General features: G+C 43.1%; 1 protein-coding gene across 2 annotated transcripts in view; it reads right to left on the bottom strand.

The window, feature by feature from the left end:
* sv2ca (synaptic vesicle glycoprotein 2Ca) overlaps positions 1 to 18,842 on the bottom strand; it is a 40,605-nt gene that overhangs the window by 5,330 nt on the left and 16,433 nt on the right. Inside the window, exons 3-6 of one of the 2 annotated variants that reach the window (XM_041901237.2) lie at positions 8,242 to 8,422; positions 6,313 to 6,464; positions 1,243 to 1,376; positions 415 to 504 (exon numbers count right to left, since the gene is read on the bottom strand). In XM_041901237.2, coding sequence (XP_041757171.1) covers positions 415 to 504; positions 1,243 to 1,376; positions 6,313 to 6,464; positions 8,242 to 8,422 — 557 coding nt within the window. The remainder of the gene's footprint in view (positions 1 to 414; positions 505 to 1,242; positions 1,377 to 6,312; positions 6,465 to 8,241; positions 8,423 to 18,842) is intronic. The other variant, XM_041901238.2, reaches the window with a different exon arrangement.

The following is an 18,842-nucleotide window of genomic DNA, read 5'->3' as shown; positions in this document are numbered from 1 at the left end:
AATTAGATTTTCCCATGGAAAAAGGTAAGCTAGGCAAATTGATAGGCAAGTTTTGCAATGCAAGATTTATTGAGCCCTTATGCTATTGCATTAGCAGCAAAAACCTGCATCTGAAAATATAGGCTAGTTGTATCATGAGGTTTGCAAGGGCTTTAGTTCACTTTCAGAGACAGGAAATCTGACTCCAAATGTAAAGCTCTAAATGTGGATTGACTGTGGATTGACTGGGGTGCTGTTTCCAGGCGCGCCTCGGGCATCGGGTATTTGAACGACACAAAATACTTTACAAAACCTTTTCATATCACAGATATGATCCTCCGCACAGATTTAAACATGTCGCAGCGCTGGCGGTTATAAACCGATTAGTTTTTTACTGTGAGGAGAAAGCATGAGCCGAGGCAGGAAAATACTCACGGTGAAGACTTTCTCCGGCTGCCCACGCGCTCGCATGTTGGTGTCATGGATCTGTTTGAGGATCATCCAAGCCTCGTCGTGCTTCCCCACCTGACAGGAGGAGAAACGGGGGGGAATTAACGGGATTAATGGAGAGAGAACCGGGAGCGCTCCTCCGTGACAGCCATGCTCACACAGGAGGAGATGGGCTGAGATGACAGGAGTCACGACAAAGATGACTCATTTTACTTCAAAGGGTTATTATCCTACAGTAACAGGCGTAGCATACTGTCATGGACCTTTAGCTTATTATTAGCTTATTATTTGCCATCGCAGACAAAACATGCGAAATGGGGTGCAATGTGTAGCCCAGGCCTCTGCTGCTGAAGCTATTGGCTGACTCACTGTTTGCCACATAGACCTTTCTGTTGAAGAACAAAGCATTTCCAACTTTCACAAACCAGGGGCATAGGCATGTGTGGGCCTGGGTGGACACAGGCCCACATTATTATAAATAAATACTCTTCAGCACCCCCTGTCACAAACACGCTTAAACATGATAGTAACCTAGGATAATGCACTCTGTTCAATGGTTTTCTGAGGAAAGAGATGCTATAGGGCCCTAGGCTAATGATAACCAATCCTTGCACTATCATCAGACTTAAATAACTGATTAACTAGGCTATATGCCTATCTGGGATTGGTCTACATTCTATTAGTTGCCTATACTGTTCAGAACTGGAACTATTTAATTGAAAAGCTGGCCATGCATGCCCACATACACTGACATCGCCTGTGAGTGGCAGACATTCTCCCTAAAACCCAATTTCCCATAATGCTTTACTTTACCTCCAAGTAAAACCTGGGGCTCTCGGGCATGAAGGTGAGAGCCACGACAGCACAGACGCAGGGCAGGGCGCAGACGACCACAAACACCCTCCAACTGTGGAACTGGTAGGCAGAACCCATACTGAAACTCCAGCCTGCAACCAATCACACACAAGATAACCCATCAGCAACCAATCACACACAATACATCATCAAACAATCAGACACAAGAGAACACATCAGCGTATTTTACATAATGGTCATATTCTCAAGAGAGGGAGCTTTGATTTTTCAATTCATACAGTATTTAGCTTGTTTTCGGTCTCCATTCATAGTAGTTCAGAAATGTCACAGGAGTGGGTCTTTTAAGTTACTTGTGGTCAACTGATTGTTGCTTCCCTGGGTGATGTGACATCTGTTCTATTTGCACAATTTATATGGTGTTCATTCCAGAAGACCACACACAGAGGGAAGTGCAACACACAAAGAAAAGGGAAGGAAAGGACATTTAAATCATGTTGTACCTGATCTCATCCCACAGGTAGAGACTATGTCCCATTAATCTTCATAGCAGCAACACACACACGCATACACACACGTATTCTCACATACATAAACACACGCACGCACGCACACAACCAATTTCCATTTCCCCTCTCTAAATGACACATCTCAGCACAGTCATTTTCTGGACTATTCAATAGCGAAGGAGCATAAAGATGGCGGTCCCCATGTACTTACCACAAATGCCTCGTTTGCTATATTCGCCGTATTGTACATTGCTCTTCGTTACTCTTTTTTTGTATCGGCATTATCACAGTATACATGATCCCAATTCTAGCTCCAAGACGGCGGCAATTTAAAAAAACTAAAAACTAGATTGTGCTAATTTACTGACACATTGGACCATGTTGTGCACCGTAGTTTAAGAACTCTGTGGTAAAAACATTGTAATCTCTGAATTCCTCCATCTTTATGCACCTTCGCCATTGGAGAGGAACGTGCCGGACTAATTATGTCCTCGAGCTGGAAACGGCTGCTAAAGCCTTCAACTATATCTATCCTCAATCATTGTAATAGTACACAGCCATGTAAATAATATTAGCCTCAACACTGAACTACCCATGTACAGCACTGTAATTTCATGGTGCTTTCCCTTAGGCAGAGTAGAACCCTTCAAACCCTTAAATGTATGTTTCATACATTCTGTGAAATGGTTTATAAATATCTAAATTGTTGCCCACTTTAATGGATCTTCCTGAAAATGTGATGGAACATCGAGAAAGTCAAAATCTTTTCAGAATCACCTTTATTCGCCAAATACATTTGTATGTACAGGAATTTGGAATTTGACTCGGTGAAATGGTGCTGCCACAATAAACAGGATATACAGACAGACGATAAGCAGGATATACAGACGATAAGCAGGATATACAGACAGATGATAAGCAGGATATACAGACAGATGATAAACAGGATATACAGACAGACGATAAGCAGGATATACAGACAGACGATAAGCAGGATATACAGACAGACGATAAACAGGATATTCAGACGATAAGCAGGATATACAGACAACGTAATAGAAGCAGAATTAACACAAATCCACATGCGGTATGTACACTATGAACACTGTAGCTGAGAACTACAGTAACAGGGTGAATCCAAAACAATGAGGAGGTATATTCTTACTGAAAACCTTCTGTGTGTGGGTGTACGTTGGTGTAAGAGGGTTAATGCAATGTGTGTGTGTGCTTATGTTCCCTGTTCCTATTTGGGGAAGGAGGGAGAAGAGGGGTGTTTGTCATGTTAGTCGTGACCTCCCATGTCTCTTCCTCTGGATCATGCCTTTTCCGTTTGAACACGATTTGAGGGAATAACACCATTATCCATCAACAGGAGTGGGAAGTGAGGAGGTGGGTGGGATGTTAATGTTATTGCAAGGAAATTACTGCTAGAAATTAATCTAATGGCAGATTGATACCACGGCTTATCAACCACTGTGGAAATCAAGCCAACTATGTTCAAAGCAGGAAGAAAGGCTGTCATTATGGGATTATGTACATCATTGACTAAGTGTATGGATGCAGTGTGAGAGAGAGAGAGAGAGAGAGAGAGAGAGAGAGAGAGAGATTCCAAATATCAGCATGAAAACGAATCGACTGACCGCAATCATGAGGAGGCAGCTCTTAAAGGAACTAGGAATGAGGGAAAGTGTAACAGCTGGGAACAACAGGAGTGTGTAGCTCTCTCGCTCTGTCTTCAAACTCTCCCTCCTTAATGGGAAATCAAAGAATGCCTCCTTGCTGTTCCCTCTGTCTGTCTCCATTGGCTGAAGAAAGTGAACCTGAAAAACATCTGCAGGAGGCACACTGCAGTCTTTTTCAAGACAATTTTCTATCCAAAATGTTGATTAAGTGCATTGCCTTCATATGGATGTCAATATGAACCTGTCATAACAAGCCATAACAGTTCATAGCAACTTTCATGCATTCCAACAGCATTATGTAATTTACCATAAGTAAAAGGTGTGGTTCATATTAACAGTCATGGCATGTAATAACAAGGTCATGTGATTATAACTTCCATATTATAAAGGTGTTATATCATAGAATATGTTGAAGTTGATACAGAGTGAGATTGTCTTCATCCCCTCTATTTCCTAGTGCACTACCTTTGACCAGGACCTGTAGGGAGCCCCCATAGGGCTCTGGTCAAAAGTAGTGCACTAAAGGGAATAGGGTGCCATTTAGGACACAGACAATGTCTACCTCCTACCAGAGCACTAGTTGTGTAACTAAAGGCTGCAGTATGACAGAGATCTCTGCAGGCTGATTCAGGTTTCAGGCTTCTGGGGTCTCCATCTGTGTCTTTGTCATGGGGATTTAGAAGACATTAGGAGCTGCAGAGTGTTGAAGACAAATGAGGAGGTGTATAAAGAGCTTTAATGGAGTATTAAACACCAATGAGGTGGTAGATGTGTGGTAATCCATCATTATCTGTTTCTGTATTAGACAAAAGACTACTCCTCAGGCTCCTCGGCCATATCGCTGTTGGCGGGCACTGCGGCAGTTTGAGAGAACATAAAAACCATCCAAAAGTGCTGGAGTATGCAAGGCACGCTGAGAGAGAGGGGGAGGGAGCGAGGGGGGGGAGATAAAGGGGAGGGAGATAAAGCATAGAAAGAGAGGGGATATGGAGAGAGGTAGAGTGAGAGAGGAAAGAGAGAGTGTGTGTCAGGAAGAATGAGAGCAGAGTGGGTTTACTACCATGCCTTCAAAGAGATATCTGCAGACCTGACAGCAGAGCTTTCTCAGTGAGACTCGCTAGGTTTATCAGATTGTGTGTGTGTGTGTGTGTGTGTGTGTGTGTGTGTGTGTAGCCCTCCTCTATAGACGCTGCACAATAGAGAGAAACAGTGGATTTTCCTAAAAGCAGCTCAATGATCTGAAATCTTAAATGAACCCCCACTGTTTCACGTATCATTGCCTTCAATATCTACAGTGCAGTCAGTATTTGTACAAACAGGCGTTTCAGTGGCTCAGCGCGGCCGGCACAGTGAAATATCCTCCATGCTGCCTTTTCAGAAGCCCCTCACTGACGTCACCCAGGGCTGGACTAAAACACCACTCCACCATAAATCATGGCTAGCTGCAGCTTTGTCCCATTAAGTTGGAGCAAGAAGAAAAACCTAATTATGCTTGATCAAGAAGAACATTCCCAGACGGAGAGAAGGAGAGGAGGGAGAGGGAGGGAGAGGAGGGAGAGGAGGGAGAGGAGGGAGAGGAGGGAGAGGAGGGAGAGGAGGGAGAGGAGGGAGAGGAGAGGGAGGGAGAGGAGGGAGAGGAGGGAGAGGAGGGAGAGGAGGGAGAGGAGGGAGAGGAGAGGGAGGGAGAGGAGGGAGAGGAGGGAGAGGAGGGAGAGGAGGGAGAGGGAGGGACAGTAAGAGGTGGTTGGAAGAGACATTGGGAGACAGCGAAAGAGGGGGAGGAAAGAGAGGGACAGAAATAAGAGTGAGAGGGAAAGAGAAGATGAACAGAGAGAAATAGGCTCAGAGAGAGAGACGGGTGTAGAGAGAGATGTATATAGTGTGAGGAAGAGAGAGAGGAAATAACATTTTCAAGCCTTTCCCTTCTTTTCTTTATTGATGAGTGCAGCTTGTTTCCAGTGTAGCAGTCGTAAATCACAGCCTTCTATCTCCCACTGGCACGACTTCATCCTTTAAATATCCCTATGTGTGCCTGTGTGTGTATCCCCATGGTTTCCAGGCCTACATTAATCACTTAAACTGTCCCTCTCCCAGTCTGCAGCCACTTAGATTACATTAGTTCATGTGCCAGCAGGGCAAACTGGCACCTTCACCCACGGTTACAGCTAAACGTTCACATCCGCTGGTTATACTCTGCCAACCTGGATTTGTGCAGTAAGTTTTAACATTTGTGTCCCATTTGTAGATTTTTTTTTACTTTGCAAACTATACAATGTCAAACAATTCTACCACATTCAGGGGCATCATAACCATCTAACCAAGAAGGTTTTGTTACTAAAATGCCTATGATGTGTTCATTCTGTCTGTGTGAGTCTGCTAAATGGCATATTATTATTATTATAACTAGTCCTGGTGATTCACCGTAGTGCAGTAGTGTGGTATTACAGTGGACTACTCAATGTAGTGTGGTATAACAGTGTACTACTCAATGTAGTGTGGTATTACAGTGTACTACTCAATGTAGTGTGGTATAACAGTGTACTACTCAATGTAGTGTGGTATTACAGTGTACTACTCAATGTAGTGTGGTATTACAGTGTACTACTCAATGTAGTGTGGTATTACAGTGTACTACTCAATGTAGTGTGGTATTACAGTGTACTACTCAATGTAGTGTGGTATTACAGTGTACTACTCAATGTAGTGTGGTATTACAGTGTACTACTCAATGTAGTGTGGTATTACAGTGTACTACTCAATGTAGTGTGGTATTACAGTGTACTACTCAATGTAGTGTGGTATTACAGTGTACTACTCAATGTAGTGTGGTATTACAGTGTACTACTCAATGTAGTGTGGTATTACAGTGTACTACTCACCGTAGTGTGGTATAATGGCCCAGGCCATGGCTGAAGCATAGATCTCTCCAATCATCCAGAACATGCAGAGCCAGCTCAGGTGCTCCCCTCTCTTCTCTCTGGACAGCACCTCCGCAAATAAGGAGAAGACTATGGGTACAACTCCCCCTGTTCTGAAGGAGACAAGGACAGGACAATGAGTTGCTTGATTACTTGGTGGCGCAATGCACCAGAAGATGACATGCCATAGGACAACGAGTAGAGCCACACGGATTCTGCGGAAGGTAACATTTTCTTAACACCTACAAATCATTTGACCCATGTAAATTAACTATAACTATAGTACATTGCTGCAACAACAAAAAAACGGTTGTTATTTTGTTATTTAAAAAAAAGATTTAGTGGCGCCTCTATTTTCTCTGAGGAACCTTTTGTATTTTTCAGATGTGACGCAGCTGGAACAGTTTTTACTACTGTAAAAGTAGACAATAGAAACAAATACTGTAACAATGTTCCTCAAAATAAGCCAACTTTGCCAAAAGGGCATTTCCTTGGCTTTCCAGTTAACCATTAGGCTTGGAGCCAGTCCTCCATGACTCCAACAGAAGGCAGTTTGGCTGGCAAGCCTTTTCAATTACATTGAGTCCCTCTGGGGAGAGGGGCGGGATGCAATTAGTAAATTAGCTCTTGACAGGGACAGTTACACCCCTCCAATGATTTCTCTCTATAAATCAATGCTCTATTCTTACATTCCTAGACATGTGAGGCTAGAGGCCATGCAGCCAGTGAATAACAATATGGACATTCAGAAATGGGGCTGTAAAGTAGTAGCCTGATCCACTATCCTGACTGCTGCGCTTTGGTTTCCTTTCATTGTGTAGCGAAATAGAAAGTAAGCTCACGAGATCAGGAAGGTTGTATGGGGCTAGTACAGTAGTTTCCAAATACAATGTCACTTGTCCATCATAAAGCTGCCTTTAACTGCCCCAGTAGCACATTTCAGACAATCATTTGTCACAGAGCCTTTCACTAAATGCAGACCAAAAGCCAGTGTGGCATGACGATGGTGATGGCTAAGGAAACATCCCTAGGATTTGTCAAGCCAGGGGAAACCTCTGATTGAATGAGACACCAGAATCAGAGAGTGCAAGAATGAAAGAAAGGACTGAATGTTGTTTGTTGAGATATTGCTTTTATAATTCTTGTGCACTTTTTGTTTGTTTTAAAATGAATTTGACGAATGAGAGGAATTATTTTCTGCTAATTGTTTTGTTTTTGAGACTTGTAAAGCATTTTACCTGCAATGTTAAAAGCATTAATCCACTCCAAGTAGAAGATGCACAGACATGTTTACAAAAGACTCACATCCCCTATATTAAATCCCCTGTTATCACTGATATAGCCTAGTTGGTCTAAACTAAATACTTTCATGATGGATGTTAGGTGCATACTGCCATACTGACAGGAGAGTGATTGACACATTCACTACTAGTCACACATTATTATTATTATTTTGGATATAGATAGGAGTGAGTAAAACCTTTAGGGTTTACGTGGGTGAAATATCAGAGTTAGTCTATGTTAACAGAGGGGTCTACAACTGGATATTCATTCAAGAAACCAAAACAGATTATTTACAACAAAAGATAATGAATTCATGACTATCTACTGTGAAAAGCAGTCTCTATGGGAATGAAGGAGTTAACGACATAGAACTGCAGGGCCATTTGATGAAGAAGTTGAAAGGATTCATCATGGTTGTAGCTAGCTATGTAAATTGGACCAAACTGAGTCAAGTGTCATTAGTCTCTTGTTCATGTCACAACTCACAATAAATGTTTTAATCTCCAGTATAATTTGGAATTCGCTTTTCTAATTGTTTGTTTAGTGTGGATTATTATGATAATTCAGTACCCCATCGCCATTGTAACCCCAGTCAGACAAACTCACCCGAAGCCTGCGATCACGCGGCAGAGCAGGAAGATGCCGTAACCCTGAACGAAGGAGGACAGGAAGGCGAAGAAGCCGTTCACACACATGCAGATGAGCAGACACTGTCTGCGGCCCACCTTGTCCGACATGCCCCCCCAGAAGAACGCCCCCACCATCATTCCCAGGTACACAATACTGCCTGCAGAGAGAGAGAGAGAGAGAGAGAGAGAGAGAGAGAGAGAGAGAGAGAGAGAGAGAGAGAGAGAGAGAGAGAGAGAGAGATAAAGAGAGAGATAAAGAGACAGAGAGAGACTTTAGATTTAAACCATATCTATTTCACAGCACAAAGCAATTATCAAACCAATTGTCTTCGGCCCTTCAAACAAATCAACAAATACTGTGTGAATTTGACTGTGTAGATAAGAGTTGTTTACTGGTGGATAACTCTTAAAGCTAATCTTAATGGTAGATTCACATCATCTTCAGCAGAACACAGTGGACATTACTGGTACATTTATTTTATATATATCCCATGCTATTTTAATATGCAATGTCATAATCACCTCTAGTCCCTCTCTAACTGACGTCACATTGCTGCCAGGAGACATTTTGTGCTTCCTAAATGGCACCTTATTCCCTTTCTAGTGCACTACTTTTGACCAGGGCCCTTACGGCTCTGGTCAAAAGTAGTGCACTATCTATGGAACAGGGTGCCATTTGGGACTCAACCATTAGGATTGATGGCCACTCCGTGGGCTCTAGCTGCTAAAGTAAAGGGTATAAGATTGTCACAGTAAAGTATGGAGCAGCATGAAGGCCCATTAGTGTCGATGATCGTTCATCAATAGGAAAATGTAATCACCAAATCTGTTGAATGACTCTGTGTTGTATAATAAATTCCACTTCTCCTGAGAGTGGAGATGGCTTGGTAGAATAACAACTTGATAAATCCTGCTCTATCATGTCACCTTTTGACTGTTAAAACCATATCTCATGCAGGAATAACAAAGTATCTCTCTTGCCTTGCTGCCCCAACCATAACCCAAATTATACTGTAGATTCCACTTTTCTTTCAGTTTGTGTTTAATTATTTGCACATCCCAAGGGAACACTTCATACATAGTTTCACCAAGAACTATTACATTCACCAAGAACTATTACATTCCTGTCACGTGTCAGAATGATAAGGAGTTATACAATATAACTAAGATTTATGGGATGAAGTCCCTACCGTAAAACACAGCCCATTCTCACTCCCACTGTGATGTGATGAGTAAATACAGAATGGAATAGACCTGGACCCACTAGTGTAACATGAATCAATGGGATGAAGAATGTGGCCAAAATCTAAATTGCGCCTAAACTGCAATATTATATTGTAGCTTTTCTCTTGCATTTCAAAGATGATGTAAAAAATAACACATTTGTTTTTGTATTATCTTTTACCAGATCTAATGTGTTATATTCTCCTACATTTATTTCACATTTCCACAAACTTCAAAGTGTTTCCTTTCAAATGGTATCAAGAATATGCATATCCTTGGTCCTGAGCTACAGGCAGTTAGATTTGGGTATGTCATTTTAGGTGAAAATTGAAAAAAAGGTCAGATCCTTAAGAGGTTAAACACTATTATTGCACACAGAGTGAGTCCATGCAACTTATTATGTGACATGTTAAGCTCATTTTTACTCCTGAACTTATAATAATAATAATAATAATAATAATATGCCATTTAGCAGATGCTTTTATCCAAAGCGACTTACAGTCATGCGTGCATACATTTTTGTGTATGGGTGGTCCCGGGGATCGAACCCACTACCTTGGCGTTACAAGCGCTGTGCTCTACCAGCTGAGCTACAGAGGACCACTTATTTAGGCTTGCCATAACAAAAGGGTTGAATACTTATTGACTCAAGACATTTCCGCTTTTCATTTTTTATTAATTTGTAAACATTTCTAAATACATAATTCCACTTTGACATTATGGGGTATATTGTTTAGATCAGTGACACAAAATCTCAATTTAATCCATTTTAAATTCATGCTGTAACACAACAAAATGTGTAAAAAGTCAAGGGGTGTGAATACTTTCTGAAGGCATTGTACAGGGTGACATTATCTCTGCTCCCCTTTAATCTCTCTCATCTGGAGAGGAATCAATCTTCCAACAAAACAGCATCGATTTCACCCACTGATGATCATGATCTTGGTCATTGACTGGAACACTGTGAGACATTGTTCTCTATTATTAATGCCAAAGTACTGTTACTGTACCCTGCTCTTCTCTAATCTAAGGAAGATATTCATCTTCTCAAGTCTTCACAGTACCCACCTTTAGCCATAGTCCTGGTATGGCCTACAAATCCATTTTGAATCTTTCTAGGATTTAATTATTTCATGCATTGATAGAATGAATGCTGTGAAAACCTGGTCAAGAGACTGGTATAAAGATGCTTTTTCGTCAAACATGATTCCTTAAGAGGACTCAGACACCATCTAAATACTTAATTTTTCATAAGAAACCGACGAGTAAACAGAAAATGGAGTCAAAAGGATAGCTCTCTCATTACAATAGCACTGTCATTTGTATTCTAGATGTCAGTCGCTATGACAATAAACAACAGATTGCAGATAGATTAGGCCATATTCTGATTACACATGGTGTGATACAATTTAGCCTGAGGCGATGATGTCTGGTCCAAATCATTTCAATTCAGGGTATAGCAAGATACACCTCATTTGTTTTATGACTTAATTCAGGTCTCATCTCCCCACTGTTGTGGATAGATGGGGATCTGACTTAACTCTCTTACTGCAGGGGTCAAACTGGGGTCATTCACACTTTGCCGTAGTCACTGATCTGAGGTAATTTCTTATGATCTAATGCAGGGTTCTTCAATTCCGGTCCTGGAGGGCCGAAACACCTCTGTTTTTCATCCTCTCCTTCTAATCAGGGGCTAATTCAGACCTGGGACACCAGGTGAGTGCAATTAACTACCAGGTAGAAATAAAAAACAGAAGTGTTTCGGCCCTCCAGGACCGGAATTGAAGAACCCTGATCTAATGGTTGAGATTAGGATTTGGGGAGAGTCAGCAAGCCATTCGGCCATCTTGAAACAGCCCTGAAGCCAGCCATTACAGAATCAAAAAATCTATACAGTTACATATCGCTTATTGTTTTTTGGACGATATAATATTGATACTTTGACTAAGTATTGATTTGTAAAAAATTTATAAATATGTACATTTATTTTTTGCTAGTTAGCGTTAGCTAGCGCTAGTCGGCTGTACCTGTATCATATAGCTTGTTCTCCATCTTCTTTAATAGTGAGCCAACATGTTTTCAGCACTTTTACTCCATGACTGATCAAAACTCATTTTCTCATGCTCTCTCTTGTCTCTCTGCAGCAGACATATATGCAATATGTTTGGAACATCAATTTTCAATAAAATCATGGTATCTAATCGTAATACTTCTAGAATTGTGAGAATCGCAATTCATATCATGTCGGCACCTAAGTATCGTGATAATATTGTATGATGAGGTCCCTAGCAATTCCCAGCCCTACCCATAAGGGAACTCTTTATGGTTCTAGGAAGAACCCTTTCCCCCGCAAATAACCCTTCTGGCTCAAAATGATGGAGAGGAGCCTTATAGATATCTTATAAAACAGTGAAACAGTTGAACCATGATCATACTGTCTAATAGCCCCTAGAGGATGTCCAATTACCTCATTCATGTATTGATTGCTGTGTGTTTTACTGCACAGCATCTGAGGGTGTGATTATCTCAGCACTGGCGCCAGGAACTCATGTGAATCACGGGGGAAAGACATCTACAGTATCACTAGGTTGAAATACTCTAGCGTCCCATTCACCAACTGTCTAGAAGCATTTAGCCAGCTACACATGGTTGAGTGCTGTACTGATTCTGCAAAACCTATATTTATATGCTAGCATCCTCTATATGCTATTCAGCCACACAAGTACCCATAAAAGCTGTATGACTTCAGACAATATATTTATCTTTAAATGTGCAGCTTCTAGTCTACAGACTATAGTCCCACTCCCCCTGCTACTCTTTTTATGACCAGGCACTTTGCTAGGCGCTAGTTTGCTCCCGTAGAACCCAAGCAATTATTAGGCTGCTCAAACTGTTCTGCAGAAGGGATCAGCAGTTGACAGAGCACTTTCTAAGGAGTATAATACTAGTGCATATAGAAATGTTCATTCTACACATATTACACATGGTTACTAAATACATACAGTACTGCTAGTCTAAATGACATACAGGAATAGATATGGCCAAATAGACATTCACCCTTCAGTTAAGGCCAGCCTAGAGACAGACAGCCCATTTGTCAGAGTGGCTCAGTGCTCCCCATTATCTGTAGCCACTCCCTGTCCTGTCATGGCTGATTCACTGGATGGGATGCGAGAGAGAGGGGACATTGGAGAGAGATGGGGGGTAGGGGGGGCTCCTGCACTATCAACCGCTGATAGTTGTTGTTGTGTTGATTTAGCTTGGCTGTGTGTGAATGCAGCTTCATTCAAAGCTGCAGGCCAACAGAGGGTCAAGTCATTTCATGTTATCCTCTGTCACAGGCTTTCACCTCACCTTCCGTATAGAAACCATGTGAGCAAAGCCTGGGTGTCCGAGTCTATTCACGTGTAAAACGTCTAGTTCTATAGGCTATGGCCCAGAAGGCTGGTGGAGGGAGAGATTGGTAGAACAGCTGGGGAATGGCAGGGTGAAAGTGTGTTTCTATTCCCTGGAGGGGGCGAGAAGCTGTGAGAGAGGAGAGTTGTGATGATGAGGTGATCTGTGGCCAAGCAGGAGGTGGTGATAGAAGAGGGTCTCTCTGAAACAACATGACTGTCTGGGTGATTGTATTGGGACTGGTTAACTGCATGGCAATGAAACTCTACATCGTCCCATAAAAAACACCCTGCATCAGAATTCTCAGACACAACTGTCCCAAAGCATAGATATGTCAAAACACATCTCCAAAACACCGAAATATTCAGGAAACAGTCAGACACACACCACGACACAAACCATAAAGGTAGAGGTGCTGGAGCTGAACAGCGCGGCAGAACACACACATACACCCAGTTAAGTATCATGATTCAGCAGCTCCTGAGATCTTGTAAACTTGACAATGAAGGGCAAAAAGAGAGAGATAATAAAATAAGAATAGTAAAGGGGAGGAGAAAATAGCAAATAGAGAAGGAGAAGGATATAAGCAAATAGAAAAGGGCAGAGAAAATTAGGATAGTGAGAGGAGAACGAGGGAGAGAAGTTCAGAAAAATATGAAAGGAGTGAAGAATAAGAGAGTGAGAGATAAAGAAAGAGAAAGAAAGAGAGAGGAAAGGGAGTTCAGAGAAAGAGTGTGTGAGAGGAAGTGAAGAGAGAGAGAGAGAGAGAGAGCGAGAGAGAGAGAGAGAGAGAGAGAGAGAGAGAGAGAGAAAGAGAGAGCGAGAGAGAGAGAGAGAAAGAGAGAGAGAGAGAGAGAGAGAGAGAGAGGGGGGCGTGGTGGTGGTGTTTTTTGTGCTGTCAGATCCTGAGGAGCCCCCTAAGAGTAGTGAGAGCACTCAGCTGCATCATGGTCTCTTTTCCGATTTCACGCTTTGATGCTCTTCACTCTTAGAGGGGCAAACTGTTTCAGCGCCAAACAAAACGCTTGCCCTGTTTTATTCATACTGCATATAGGGGCGTACGGCATGCCTGTCTGGAGCAAACTCTGTCACTGTAAACAACGGTGTGTCGATTCCCTGTATTTATTTATTTTTACTGTTTTCATACTCTCTCTTTACCTCTCCTCTCTTTTCTCCTCTCTTCTGATCTTCTTTTATTTCTTCTCCGCTTTCTTTCCCACTGTGCTGATCTCTCCCTGCTCTTCTTGCTCTGCTTGTGTCCTCCACTCCTCTCCTTTCCTATCTTCTTTCCTATATCTTTCTTCTTCTTTCCTTTCCCCTCCTCTCCTCTCTTCTGTTCAGCTCCTTTACACTGAGCAACGTGTAATCACATTTGTACTACATCAGGTCAGGCTTGATGGGATTCATGCCCCCGCTTTTGCTGTAAGGAAACCACCACCTCTGCAGAAAAAAGATTGGGTCTCTTTGTCATATTTTTGGTTGGTGGGGGTAGCAAAGATTTCAATGAAATCTTTATGAAAGTATACTTATCTTGGGGCCAGGGGTGCAAGCACAATGGAATGACTCTTTCAGCTAAGTAATGCTTCTAAGCTCCCTTGCATTAAGGGTAATGAACAGATAGGCGTGAAGTATTTTGATACAATGAGTGCTCGATAAGAGCGCCCCCCCCACACACACACACACTACACACACAGACACACTACACACACTTACACGCTCTCCCACCCCACAGCACTCTACAACACTGCGGTAGCAGTGAGTAGTGTAATCTCTGCAGTGGCACTGCGATCTCACTGCAGTTTAGCCATGCTCAGCTGCCCCTGGCCTGTACCACGCAGATACTCACAGCCTGCCAGCTGGCTACCATAGACAGAGAGAGAGACAGGGGGAGGGAGGAAGAGAGAGAGAGAGAGGGATAGGGAGGGGAGGGGAGGAAGGAAGGAAGTGGTAGAAAGGAGGATGGAGGGAGAGATGTAAAGAGAGAATGAAGGAGACAAAAAAGAGGAGGGAGAACAAAAGGGAGAGAGACTGAGAATGGAAAGGGAAAGAGAGTTACAGAAAGAGAAAAGTAAGACAACAGAGGAAGTGGAAAGTGATAGGGTGAGGTACTTTCTTTGTCTGTTGAGTCTGAGAAGATAAGTCTTTCCTTCCATCTTGCTCTCCCTCTCTGCTCCCTCTCCTCCTACATCCCCCTCCACTCCCTCTGCTATATCATTACTAATCAGTCCTTTTCCTCCCTTCATCTCATCTATCCCTCTCCCCTTCTCTTCCCACATACAGTACCAGTCAAAGTTTGGACACACCTACTCATTCCAGGGTTTTTCTTTATTTTCTACATTGTAGAATAATAGTGAAGACATCAAAACTATGAAATAACACATATGGAATCATGTAGTAACCACAAAAGTGTTTTATTTGAGATTTATTTAAGATTCTTCAAAGTAGCCACCCTTTACCTTAATGACAGCGTTGCATACTCTTGGCATTCTCTCAACCAGCTTCATGAGGTAGTCACCTGGAATGCATTTCAATTAACATGTGTGCCTTGTTAAAAGTTCATTTGTGGAATTTCTTTCCTTCTTAATGCGTTTGAGCCAATCAGTTGTGTTGTGACAAGGTAGGGTTGGTATACAGAATATAGCCCTATTTGGTAAAAGACCAAGTCCATATTATGGCAATAACTGCTCAAAGAGAAACTAAACGAGAAACGACAGTCCATCATTACTTTAAGACATGAAGGTCAGTCAATCCAGAACATTTCAAGAACTTTGAACGTTTCTTCAAGTGCAGTCGCAAAAACCATCAAGCTCTATGATGAAACTGGCGCTCATGAGGACCGCCACAGGAAAGGGAGACCCAGAGTTACCTCTGCTGTAGAGGTTAAGTTCATTAGAGTTACCAGCCTCAGAAATTGCAGCCCAAATAAATGCTTCACAGAGTTCAAGTAACAGACACATCTCAACATCAACTGTTCAGAGGAGACTGCGTGAATCAGGCCTTCATGGTCGAATTGCTGCAAAGAAACCACTACTAAAGGACACCAATAATAAGAAGAGACTTGCTTGGGCCAAGAAACACGAGCAATGGACATTAGACCGGTGGAAATCTGTCCTTTGGTCTGATGAGTCCAAATTTGAGATTTTTGGTTTCGACCGCCGTGTCTTTGTGAGAAGCAGAGTAGCTAAACGGATGATCTCTGCATGTGTGGTTCCCACCGTGAAGCATGGAGGAGGAGGTGTGATGGTGTGGGGGTGCTTTGCTGGTGACACTGTCAGTGATATATTTAGAATTCAAGGCACACTTAACCAGCATGGCTACCACAGCATTCTTCAGCGATATGCCATCCCATCTGGTTTGGGTTTAGTAGGACTATCATTTGTTTTTCAACAGGACAATGACCCAACACACCTCCAAATCAAATCAAATCAAATTTTATTTGTCACATACACGTGTTTAGCAGATGGTATAGCGGGTGTAGCAAAATGCTTGTGCTTCTAGCTCCGACAGTGCAGGAATATCTAACAATTTCACAACATATACCCAATACACACAAAAAAAGTAAGGAATGGGATTTAAGAATATATACATATATGGACAAGCAATGACAGAGCGGCATGGACTAAGATACAGAATAATATTATAGAATATTATAGAATATTATAGAAATGTAGCTCAGTTGGTAGAGCATGGCGCTTGCAACGCCAGGGTTGTGGGTTCGTTTCCCACGGGGGGCCAGTATGAAAAATGTATGCACTCACTAACTGTAAGTCGCTCTGGATAAGAGCGTCTGCTAAATGACTAAAATGTAAATGTAAATATGTAAACATTATTAAAGTGACTAGTGTTCCATTTCTTAAAGTGGCCAGTGATTTCAACAGGCAGCAGCAGCCTCTAATGTGCTAGTGATAGCTATTTAACAGTCTGATGAACTTGAGATAGAAGCTGTGTTTCATTCTCTCGGTCCAGCTTTGATGCAACTGTACTGACCTCGCCTTCTGGATGATAGCGGGGTGAACATGCAGTGGCTCGGGTGGTTGATGTCCTTGATTATCTTTTTGGCCTTCCTGTGACATCGGGTGCTGTATGTGTCTTGGAGGGCTGGTAGTTTGCCACCGGTAATGTGTTTGGCAGACCGCACCACCCTCTGGAGAGCCCTGCGGTTGTGGGCGGTGCAGTTGCCGTACCAGGCGGTGATACAGCCCGACAGGATGCTCTCAATTGTGCATCTGTAAAAGTTTGTGAGGGTTTTAGGTGATAAGCCAAATTTCTTCAGCCTCCTGAGTTTGAAGAGGCTCTGTTGCACCTTCTTCACCACACTGTCTGTGTGGGTGGACCATTTCAGTTTGTCGGTGATGTGTATGCCAAGGAACTTGAAGCTCCACTGCGGTCCCGTCGATGTGGATAGGGGGGTGCACCCTCTGCTGTTTCCTGAAGTCCACGACCATCTCCTTTGTTTTGTTGATGTTGAGTGAGAGGTTATTTTCCTGGCACCACACTCCCAGAGCCCTCACCTCCTCCCTGTAGGCGGTCTCGTCATTGTTGGTAATCAAGCCTACTACTGTTGTGTCGTCTGCAAACTTGATGATTGAGTTGGAGGCGTGCTTGGCCACGCAGTCATGGGTGAACAGGGAGTACAGGAGGGGGCTGAGTACGCACCCTTGTGGGGCCCCAGTGTTGAGGATCAGCGAAGTGGAGATGTTGTTTCCAACCTTCACCACCTGGGGTGGCCCGTCAGGAAGTCCAGGACCCAGTTGCACAGGGCGGGGTTCAGACCCAGGGCCTCGAGCTTAATGATGAGCTTGGAGGGTACTATGGTGTTGAATGCTATAGTCAGAGCTATAGTCAATGAACAGCATTCTTACATAGGTATTCCTGTTGTCCAGATGGGACAGGGCAGTGTGCAGTGTGGTGGCAATTGCATCGTCTGTGGATCTATTGGGGCGGTAAGCAAATTGAAGTGGGTCTAGGGTGACAGGTAAGGTAGAGGTGATATGATCCTTGACTAGTCTCTCAAAGCACTTCATGATGACAGAGGTGAGTGCTACAGGGCGATAGTCATTTAGTTCAGTTACCTTTGCTTTCTTGGGTACAGGAACAATGGTGGCCCTCTTGAAGCATTTGGGAACAGCAGATTGGAAATGGGAGAGATTGAATATGTCCATGAACACACCAGCCAGCTGGTCTGCGCATGCTCTCAGGCCGGCAGCCTTAAGGGGGTTAACATGCTTAAATGTCTTAATCACGTCGGCCATGGAGAAGGAGAGGCCACCGTCCTTGGTAGTGGGCCTCGTCAGTGGCACTGTGTTATCCTCAAAGCGGGCGAAGAAGGTGTTTAGCTTGTCTGGAAGCGAGACGTCTGTCTCTGCGACGTGGCTGGTTATCTTTTTGTAGTCCGTGACTGCCACATATGTCTTGTGTCTGAGCCGTTGAATTGCGACTCCACTTTGTCTCTATACTGATGTTTTGCCTGTTGAATTGCCTTGCGGAGTGAGTAGCTACACTGTTTGTATTCTGCCATATTTCCAGTCACCTTGCCATGGTTGAATGCGGTGGTTCGCGCTTTCAGATTTGCACGAATGCTGACGCCTATCCACGGTTTCTGGATAGGGTAGGTTTTAATAGTCACAGTGGGCACAACATCACTTATACACTTCCTGATAAACTCAGTCACTGTTTCAGTGTATATGTCAAAATTATTTTCCGATTGGTCAGACCAGCGTTGAATAGTCCTTAGCACGGGTACTTCCTGTTTGAGTTTCTGCCTATAGGAAGGGAGAAGCAAAATGGAGTCGTGGTCAGATTTGCCGAAAGGAGGGCGGGGGAGGGCCTTATAACCATTCCGGAAGTTTGAATAGCAATGGTCTTCGGCAGCCTAGTCCTCAAATTTGCTTTGTTAAAATCCCCGGCTACAATAAATGCAGCCTCAGGATTTCAGCTTTCCAGTTGGCATAAGGTCCC

This window comes from Coregonus clupeaformis, chromosome 16 (assembly GCF_020615455.1).
Source record: "Coregonus clupeaformis isolate EN_2021a chromosome 16, ASM2061545v1, whole genome shotgun sequence".
Classification (NCBI taxonomy): Eukaryota; Metazoa; Chordata; class Actinopteri; order Salmoniformes; family Salmonidae; genus Coregonus; species Coregonus clupeaformis.
The sequence above is the reverse complement of the archived record's forward strand: the minus strand, read 5'-3'. Positions and strand labels throughout refer to the sequence as shown.